General features: G+C 33.8%; 1 protein-coding gene across 1 annotated transcript; it reads right to left on the bottom strand.

The window, feature by feature from the left end:
• Positions 1–1,531: 1,531 nt before the first annotated feature.
• LOC113497714 (pancreatic lipase-related protein 3-like) lies at positions 1,532–8,906 on the bottom strand. The gene is made up of 7 exons (XM_026877401.1): positions 8,456–8,906; positions 5,953–6,040; positions 5,626–5,774; positions 4,716–4,967; positions 4,016–4,207; positions 3,450–3,621; positions 1,532–1,853 (listed from the first exon to the last, which is right to left on the bottom strand). Exons 1-7 carry the CDS (start codon positions 8,493–8,495, stop codon positions 1,745–1,747), a joined length of 1,002 nt encoding a protein of 333 aa, XP_026733202.1. The 5' UTR covers positions 8,496–8,906; the 3' UTR covers positions 1,532–1,744.
• Between the last annotated feature and the right edge of the window lie 2,047 nt (positions 8,907–10,953).

Genomic DNA, 10,953 nt, shown 5'->3' with positions numbered 1-10,953 from the left:
ACCAATGCCACTACTATAAAAGATTTTATTTAAATAAATAAAACAACAGAAAGTTGAACCACAAGGACTCACATGAATATCGAAAACATATTCATAACATATTACAACATACCTGAATACCTTCAATCAGCTTTATGGAATAAAACTATTAAAAGTCGTATCGCAAGACAAACTGGTGTTGCCCAATTCACGGATGGCAGTTGAATAAGGCCATGGATGCAACATGAATGCTGCGGTGTGGCAACACTTCGGTAGCCACGAGGATGTGGGGAAAGCCCGCGAGTGTCCGCTTCTCTGACCCGTCATTATCAGCAATTGATTTGTCCGGAGGCGAATTTGCTAATAGTTAAGTATATGCTATCGTTTTGATAACATCCTGAAAGGATCTAATAATATGTATGTAAGTTGTGTTTTTTATGAGCTGCCTCCGTTTTCGGGCATTGCGATATGCAATGGTATCAATAATTCTATAGGACGATATGGCTGTTATTTTATTTTGAAGGAAGGATACATTCTAACTTAAAACTTGATCGTTACTCTTACACGCAAAAACCGTTAAAGTATTTGGACGAAACTTGGTACATAAATATTTTATAACCTGGTTTACACACAGGATAGAGATACATATTATCCCGATGTATGTTGTCGCGGGATTATTTTCGTCATCGATGTATAGCGGGCGGAGCCGCGTGCAACACCTACATATTTATATTTAACAATATATTCCCTGGATATTTTAGAAAAGCATCAGTTAATAACACGCTTTTGAACACTAAAAAATATCTTAAACCTCTCATTATAAGGAAAACCATTATCCATAAAGTTAACGGATTCATATCAAGCTGTTAAGCAATACGCTGATACCGGCTAACGATTACGGTGAAAATGAATTTTGATGTTAAATTATATAAAGAATTGAGTAACGTAAGGTTATCAAGATTCATATAGTACGGAACACGGAACTAGCAACATTGGCGTTACCTCGTAAGTACCTTCATACGTACTTGTAATAAATTGACAAGGAGTTCTCGAAAAAAAATAAGTAGATCAATCGCTTGTAATTAACCTTCGCTTTGGTGAAATATTTCTGGGAAAATTCCTATGTATGAAGTTATATTTAATTTTAAAGGTTTAGTGGTGTTTATACGTAAGGCACGCCGATACTTTCCGGGCGAGAGGAATGGTCCTAAACGGTTACCGTGGCTCCGGTACACAAAGAGTCAGACTACTTTATGACATACAGTTAGTTGTTGGTTATAAACTATCTGTGTACTAAGTTTTGTCCAAATCCGTTTAGTGGATTTTGCATGAGAGAGGGCAAACATCCCTACTACACACAACTTTCGCGTGTAAAATTTTACTAATAAAATGATTTTTTTATTTTTGGGCAACACTCTTTGAGTGTTTTGTACAAGTAGTATTAAAAATATTTAGTATATAGAATCATATCGTTAAGTGTTATACTTCTCCGAAACGGCTTGAATGGTTTTCATAAAAAAATACATGTTATGTTTGTATGTTTGTTTTTTACGGCAAAACTGTTCTAGAAATAATTTATTTGCCAAAGTAAGGTTCGCTGGGTCAGCTGGTGTGTATCTATAATCAAGATTAATCTACAGAGGTAGAGGGAAAAAAAGAAGAAGCGTGTGCCCGACTTACCCCAGACTTAATCAAGTTCAAGGGTGAACTAGTTTACGTCGTTATCTGCTACGAATGAAAAAAAACTCAATGATATTTTAATTATTTATTGTCCTACGAAGGAAGGTAAACTTCTTTTTCTGCGATCCTTGTTGTTAGTCCCCCGAGCATACGGCGCCTCGCTATTGGTTCTGAAGAAGTATAAACCTTTAGCGCTGAAAACAAAAACAAGAAATTAAAATAAGTTTATCGGATGTGTTTAGTTTCAAATTATATTTAAGAATAATAAGGTCATTTTATACGTATTTTCAGCCAGCTCAGTGGCTTGTATGCTGACCTTTTAATTAAATGCCAGTAGTAAAATCTAATAAGCGCCTTTTAGGGGATTTTATAACCAACGTGTCTCATATCTATCTGTAATTAACGTTAAATGTGATATAAATTTAAAGAAAGAAATGCCGAGGGAAAAAAGCCGACCGAATTAAAAACACATCTTTTAAAATGTAAAAAAAACGTGCCTAGTATTTTGGAAGATATCTACAAGACAAGACATCGTTTTATCAAAAATGCTTAATAAGTGAGTCTAAAAAACAAATGACATGAAACGGAGTCATCTATGCAACAAACAACATTGGTTTAATTAAGTATTAATATTCACAACTGAGTGAATTTACACAAATGTTCATGGTAAATAATTAAAAGATATATTGGTAAAATACTAGATATTTATTCATTAGTCATATGGTTTTCATGAATGAAACGAGTTCATTCATTCATAACGTTTATTTTACCTTGAATTAATAAATCAAATATCGACTTTTAACTTCTGCACCTCTTTTTAAGACAGTATAATGAGCATTAATGAAAATGCACTTAGTATTTTTATCATGAGCATACCTATAACTTAAGTCACATGAAATTTGGTTACTAGTGCAATATGCTCATTATTTCTGGAACCACCAGGGTTCATTCACTTCTGGGTTAAGGGGACACCTCTTTTCTGAACCGTCATACGACGTCTCCCGCTTTTAAAAGGTGCATGGTTATGCATAACATTGTATCATTCGCTGTTGCTAGGTGGCCTACACAACCCTATTTGAATCATATCGCTCTTTCCGAAGATGAAATAAGCTTGAATAATATTAAATAATAGGATATTCCTAGCCTAAACAAGTTAAAAAATATTTATAAAGTAAATACAAGGAATTTAGCCTAACCTAAAAATATCATAATAAAAATAGAGTTTTAAGCCGAAGATTCGAGAAGGAAGCCCGACTTATAAAAGGTGGTGGCCAAAATGGTTAATATAAAATGTTATAAACCATTTTGGCAATCTCTATGCCTTCTTTTATATTTCAAGTAATATGTAGTATTTCACTTACGAACTTTTTTATATACTTAGAGTAGGATTAGCAAGCTGAAGTGGCAATGGGCGGGCCACATAGCGCGAAGATCGGACGGCCGATGGGGCAGAAAAGTTCTGGAGTGGAGACCACGTACCACCAAGCGCAGTGTGGGACGGCCACCTGCCAGATGGACCGACGACCTGGTTAAAACCGCTGGGTTCCGTTGGATGCAGGTGGCAACGAACCGGTCGCGCTGGAGAAATTATGGAGAGGCCTACGTCCAGCAGTGGACTGCTATGGGCTGACATGATGAAGGTAAACCTATCTGATTTCTTCTTTAACCCATCTATGTCTGTCGAAGATTAAAGTTTTACAGAGAAGAGAGAAGTCTTATTACAGGTTTAGCTTACCTAATCTATTTCAACCCTATTCGTTTTTCAATATACTACACTTTAGTATACTTACTCAAGTGGCACATGTTCCCCAAACAGTACATCATCAGCGGAGTTAAACAGCTCACACCAGCCGATCATGTAAGTGATCCAGGAGTAACACTTGGCGGCGTAGAACCCGACCTCAGTGTTTATGGACTCTGCATAGTACTGGGGAGCTCTGCCGTGGCTGCAACCTGATTTAGCTGGAAGGCAAAATTTTATTAAGAAAAAAAAAGATGTATCGTATAATTGAATGTTCAAAGACTATAACTATGATTTATTCACCGATCAATGACGTTTTGTAACTAGCAGAAGAGGAGATTTTTTTGCCGATTTAATGGTTAACGGCCTAATTTGAGAACAGCATAATGCTTAGTTCATGTTCATGGCAGAGATAACACGATGAGAGACTCTTTGCTCAGAGTTATTCTAAAGTAAGGATGTTAAAATTGACCGACATCTTTCCCTTACATATTGGTCATCCCTTACAAATTGCTCAATCCTAAAGGCATCTCAAAGGTATAAAATGAAAAAATTTTGAAGTTTAAAATGTATGAAAAAGTAGTTCATAATGCAAATAGGTATTATGATTCTTACTGTCTTCTCTAGTTGTTCTACAGCCTGGCTGTGTGATGCCGCCATTGGCGTAAAAGTCGACAGTACCGCTGGATTCCAACTTGCCCTTCTCCAGAGCGTTAGTATGCAGCACATCCACAAACTTAGCATCGGATTTGTCAATTTTCTTCTTAGGGTCGGTGGTAACAAACAAAGGTAGCGCTGGGTCTAGACCTTTATGAAAAAATGAAAATGGTCATTTTTTATAAAAATTGTAATACTGTGTGCTCAGAAAAGGTATATTTCTTAAGTCTGTCCTACAGTGTCCTACTACTAACTTTGGGAAAATTATTCTGTTTCTATCCGTGTAGAAGCAATCAGTAACATATTTAAAAAATAAATGGTATGTCAGGCGCTCACTCAATTTTTGTAATGTTGAATAAAGAATACTGTTTATGACATTCACTGTAACCCTTGGGCCTGGTGACCACAATTATCCATATATGCATTTATCGGTAATACCACTGTCCCAGAATTGCGATAGTTTTAGTAGAAGAAAAGGTAAAATTTGCCATAATTGCACATAGCAATTGCGTAGCTCATTGAAGTTGCTCCACAACAACCGGATTTGTGTGGAATATTTTGGTTATTTACTTTTTGTACTCATGATACAGACCTAACTTTATAAACTTTACTTAGGTGTACCAAAATTTAAAATCTTTAATTGAAATGTCATTTATACCAGTAATTCTATCTAAAAGTCCAGACGTAAGATAATCTCCTATAAATCCAGCTGCCTGCCCTCCAAGACTGAAGCCAATGACGTGGAACTGTGACAGGTTGAAGTCATGTTTCTGGACTAGTTGGTCGATCAGCTGGGCAGTACATTTGCCGACGAGTTCGGTGTTGCGAGCAGCCTCTATGTAGCATGGCTCCCGTGCTATTGGGTTGTAATCTATAGATATGATGTTGTAGTTGCAGCATTTCAAGTAGGCTGAAAAAAGAAATAAAAAACCAAGGTAAAATTAATAAAAAAGGACTCCAAGTTATATGGAGGGCGTACTCAATCATATTTTGGATTACTCTGTAGTCAAAGAACTGCTCGGTTTTTTTGTGTAAGTCGGGCAATCTATATAAGATCTTTAGATGCACGTTCTCGGCATGTTTAAAATCTTATCCAAATTAAAAACATTTCAAGGAGAATAATAAACTAGTTTTACAACTCCAAATACCAGTATAGTACCTTAAGGTAACTCCTTTAGATAACACAGATAATTAAAACAACGACAGTGTTTTGGCGTATATTACAACTGGATCAACAAGTCGTTAAATACAACGTTACTTTGTTTAATTGCACTTATTAAGATACCATTAAGATTTTTCTTTTGAAAGGGTATGTTTACCCGTATGCTTTTCTCTAAAAACAGAAACTGGACAAATTTGCTTAAACAAATGGCTTAATATACCCGCAGAATCAAAAAATATTTGGCAATTAATAAACTGTCATAAAAAGTTAAATTTTAACTTGGAATATTTACTTACGTTGGGTTTTTATAGGATAAAGTTGTGTGATTTATTTAAAACACTTTTTTTAACGTTCTTTGGAACGTTATAATAACAAAGGTTATAATAACTTATAATTGTTTTATTACCTGGTCTGATTTCAGTATTAGGAGAGAAATCCCTGTATCCGGTATAGCCGTGTATTAGTATTTTAACAGGCGCTCCTTTCACCCATGGCGCCTCCTCAATGGATGTTGAGTTCAAAGCAAATACTTGATACGGATTGTCTTCATTTTCCCTAGAACGTAATATGATCTAGTAAAAAAAGTCAACCCTAAAAAATATGATAAAAAAAAACATTTTATGTGTGGGACACCTTGGAATATTCTGATTTAATCATGATATATGAAATAAGATATATAAATATTTCTGATATATAAAATGATACTCAAATTTTAAAAACATAGTTAACATACTTGGTGTAAAGCCAAAATGTAACGTTTACGTTGGGACACTCCATTGGCGGAGCTAAGCATTCAGTGTCGGCTTCCGTCGAACGGATACCTATAAAATAAAAAAGAAACTTATTAAAAAATACATAGACATCATTCTGTTTAACTGTTTTCTTTTCTAAGTGCTATGCCGAGGTTGATTCTTAATGGTACTGGATTTAATCGCTGTTTGACATGAAGCGACTGATTTTCTAACGTTCACAACCAATGTAATCTAATAACAACTAAAAAAATAGGTAAAACAGTAGACATTTCAACGGAATCTAGGGATATTTGATTAGAACTAAAGATTTATGAAATATAAATCTTGTCTTATCTTTATTTGTAATTTATATGTTCCAAACCGATGAAAAAATCTTAGTAAAATTTTACTATACCCATTACAGGTTACTATTTTATTGATATTGAAAGAAAATAAGGTTAACTTTTGTTTTATTTAAAAATGACATTTTTATAGAGCCGAAAATTAGTGCAAGAAACATCTCTCCTTCATAAAACCGTACACATTTTGCCATTGAAAATTTCTTCCCTCTCGGATCAACTCACGTAAAAAAATTAATTGAGAAGTATAAACTATTTTACTATTCAACGCGTTGATGCACTAAACGCCAGTTAAAATGGGATTAAAAGGATCATTATTATCGCAGTAGTTAGGGTGCGGCTGGGAGAAACTCAGGTGAATATAGTGTAATTAAGCAAAGACAGCTTTCTCTCCAAAATATAAATAGATATGTATGATCCAAATTAACACCGGCTTCTGTTGCATCGTGCTTGAAGACGTAGAGTATATTCCCATTAAAAGATTATTTTTTAGAATTGTTATGAATGTAATTTTTAACGCCATTCAATCCAATAAGTAGTTAAGTTGGCATGTAAATAAGATAAAATGTTACTGTTTAATTGACCAGTTAATTTTATTGGTTGCACTGATAATTGTTTCGTAACTTTTATTTACAGTTATTTTATTGTGTGATTATCCACATTAAATTTTTAGTGTTTATTTTAAGGTATTTAAATCGAAAATAATGTAATTAAACTGCCTTTAGAATTCTTTATCACTAATTTGGGTGCGTAACTACCGATAAATTTTGCATCGCCTTGAATGAAAAACAACGATAATGAAAAACAAATGACTACCTTGATACAATTGTAATTGATGAAATGAAGGTTTTATTTAGAGAGCAGTCGCTATTAAAACTCAATGAACGTTGTCAATTAGCAAGACGTATAAACGGAATGCATTCAGTTACTGTTGAAGGTACTTCAAAAAGCTACTTGGTTTTAGGAAAACCTACAGAAACTTGCTTACTACCAATATTATAAGATCGCCAAACATTGAAGGCATTTTTGAGAATCTGATTTTTTCATTGTCTGATCATTTCTCGTCTTTTCTTACTGACTAAACCTAAGCCAGCCTTGCTAAGTCAACCGCGGTTTTGTATCAGTGTATATCAATGCATTGCAATCCTTCAGCAATTTAACGAACAGACTCGTAAATCGAGGTGGAATGTTATATCCCTAAACAGTTTACCGTGACTGTGTGACTTTTCCATAAACTCTTTCTAAGGCAATACTGACAATTGGTGTAAAAACAAGCGTAGGAAGCTAATACTTTAATAAGAACCCTTTAAGAACAGGTAAATCGGAAAATCAAATGATTATTACTACCGAAAACAATTGCACTGACAATTCCCCAGAAATGGTACGGTCAGCAGAAAAAGTTTACACAATTCTCTTATTTTTTAAACCACTATTTATTTCTAATAAATTGTTATGTGATATCAGGTAACTCAGAAGAATGGCCGCTGCCATAGTAAAAAAATCTGAACACCAAGTCCTAGTCGTCAATGAGCAAAAATGGCAATACGTAAATCGGACTTTGTTAACACACTTATGTTTCTGACTCTACAATGTACATGGGTGATTGATATAATATTCTACAACTTTCACACAATGCCATCAGGTCTCAAACTAAGCAGAGTTTGTATTATGAGTACTAGATAAACATAAATTTATAGATCAATTACACCCAGTCACAAAATAAAGGACCATGCTCATTACACAAACATTTGTCCTAGGTGGGAATCGAACCCATGACCTCCGTTATAGTAATCAGAACCCCTAATAGAAAAACAGGCCAGTAAATTTTCTGAATAACATTAAAAATAACAACTGCATGATTTAATTAATTGGTCTTTAAGAACAATTTACAAAGATTATTTTAAATCAATTTATATTCTCCATATACATATATTGATTTAAAATAATATATACAGAATTCTATTGCTAATTAATTTCGATAAATCCTTCGATTATCTGCAATCTGTGTATTCCTTAGTAGCTGTTTTTTTTTTTAATTCAAGCTCCTTTATATCCTTTCATGTAAAAACGAATCACTAATACAGCTAAATAAACAAAATCAATTTTCTATAGTAAATAAAAAAAGTTATTTTATAAAAATACTTACCTATATATATGAAGTTAATAATAAAAACAATGAGAAACATTGTCACAATAATTCAAACGGTGTAAAACTATAAGACGAGCTTGGTGGGTTTGACTGAACCGTGTGTCTACAAGCCCAAAAAAATTCACTTGTAACCGAATATCTACAGCTGATGAAACAGCGAAAACTATAGGAACTCCCTATGTGAACTCATATGCGCCTGCCGCGGCAGACTGTGCGGTTTTAAACAATGTAAGACCTTATCATTGAATTAAAATATCCGTTTTATTTACTCGAGTTTAACAATCGAATTTAAATGTTTTTTCATAGAGACATTATTTTATTATCGGCCAGAGAAAGCATAGGTCCAACTCGAAAGATTTGATTTTGCTATATACTACCTACGCCTGTATATAATACGAATATTAATGTTAATTATGTTTATTTAACACAAATATATTTGACATGCAATTTTTTGAAAGATTTTTATTTTTATTTTTTTATATTACTGACAGCATGTTTCAAAGTCGCACACATTAATTTTAATTCACGATCAAATAGTATACTTTTTGTATGAACTGATTCAAATATTGGAGACTGAAATCGCAATTCTTAAGTGTGATCAATGCTTAAACCCATTCCCCAATTTGGGAAGAGGCATGTGCCTAGTAGTGGGACATTTACAGGCTAGTATTACAGGCTTAACTTCTCTCTAAAAACAGAAAGACAGACAGAAAACTTTACAAAGCCAGTATGTTGACTCGGAAGTTTGGGATTTTTACTTCAATTAACCTACTCCATTTATTACAGTTGTTTGTATTTTTGTAAGATACATAGTCCTAGTGTCACGTACAAGAAAAATCCAAACCTAAGCATGTTTCAATGCTGCAACACATGAAGCCTCCAGTGAGCCTCGATAAACGTAGATGTACTAGGTTTGATGGAAATCATCATGGACACCCATCCCTTTAAGGAAAGGAGTCAGTAGTGTAGGAATTATTGACTAAACCTGAACCATACCATAGCCATACGTTTTCATCATGCTCCAAGTGTGCGGCTACCTTTTCCGACCCTCTTATTTTATAAGAACAAGCCATAACTAATCAGGGTTATTGTAACAGAAAACACTTTTGTATTGTTGTTATTTGGATAAATATAATAACTAATGTTACAATCACAACAAAAAAAAATGTTTTGTGAAATGTGTCAAACTTAGACACTCACAAAGTTCTTGAAACTTGATCCAAGCACTAAATGTACGATGTGTAGATGAAGCACGTTCAATTTTGCTTAAACGAAAATAAATTGTATTCCCCTATTTAAAATCACTGAAATATTACTTAATCGATTACATATGAACAAATTGAGTTGAAGGTTAAGAATTTAATACACTCTAGAATGCATACCTAAGTATTTCAGGCCGTTATCGGTGATATGAAAATTTGAACGACAGGTATGAATTTCATTCAATTTGGAGCTTAGATTATATAAAATAACCAGCATTGCCCCGCGGTGTTATCCGTTTAAATAGTTATATAATCAAATAACGTCTGTGTATCAGTTAACTCCATACCAAATTTCACCAATATTTGTCAAGCCGTTTCGGTGTAATAACAACAAACATACAAACCGTATTGTTCAGACTCACCTTACAAAAAACTCCACTAAGTGTTTTATTCATATATGCTCTGTAACATTATCTTGTGTAACAAACTCTACGAATCGTAGTCTGGTGTAGCTGTCAAATTCAGCACTGAGAAACCGATCATCTGAACAAAATAGGACGACTTTGTACAGCAACGTGCTACTTGTCAGTTTAAGATCAATTTTACAGCCTCTCAGGACAGAGTATATATACGGTTAATACGGAATCAAATATTTTTTTTTTTAAGGACCGTAATTCAATTAAAAATATAGGTGTAAAGGCTCCTCCGTAGTATTCTTGTTCCAAATTATTATGTAAATGACATTGAAATTGTCGTAAGGGAACAAGTGCGTGCATTATCATCTTATCTTCGTTTTGTGTGTGTTACTGTTTTTCTTTTTTATTACAGTTGAAAAGTGATAATGAATTAAGGGCATTCTTGTTTCTAGTTTCATTTTGTTTATAATGTATATGGATAGACAAACTACCGTGTATTATCAGTAATTTTGAAGGAGATTTAATTGGTGTAGGTAAATAAATTATCAGGTTATTTTTTCCTGTTGTCGCCTAGTAACACCTTGTAACGCAGGGTCAATTCTTATTGTGTTTAGATAGGTAGGTAGGTGCTCATTTCTGCTTGAAAATGAATTTTCCTACGATATTTATTTCGCGTTATTATAAAAAGAATTCATTTCATTTTTTTTGTCGACTCTAGTAGCTGAGTGTTATATGGTCCGTGTCGCGGTATCGATCCCCGCAGAGGAAAAGCATTTGTATGATCCACAAATGCTTGCTCTAAATTTGTGGACGTCTTCATGCAGGAAACTTGCTTATGTTTTTGTGTTTCTTACTCTAGTGGTAAAAAAACACAAAA

Source organism: Trichoplusia ni, chromosome 9 (assembly GCF_003590095.1).
Source record: "Trichoplusia ni isolate ovarian cell line Hi5 chromosome 9, tn1, whole genome shotgun sequence".
NCBI lineage: Eukaryota > Metazoa > Arthropoda > Insecta > Lepidoptera > Noctuidae > Trichoplusia > Trichoplusia ni.
This window is presented reverse-complemented; position numbering and strand designations above follow the sequence as displayed.

Excerpts from the sequence above, each read along its gene's own strand:
- LOC113497714 (XM_026877401.1), bottom strand. The coding sequence starts at position 8,495 with ATGTTTCTCATTGTTTTTATTATTAACTTCATATATATAG. Across the intron at positions 6,041-8,455 it reads TATTAACTTCATATATATAG|GTATCCGTTCGACGGAAGCC; the intron begins GTAAGTATTTTT and ends TTTATTTTATAG. Across the intron at positions 4,968-5,625 it reads TAATACTGAAATCAGACCAG|CCTACTTGAAATGCTGCAAC; the intron begins GTAATAAAACAA and ends TTCTTTTTTCAG.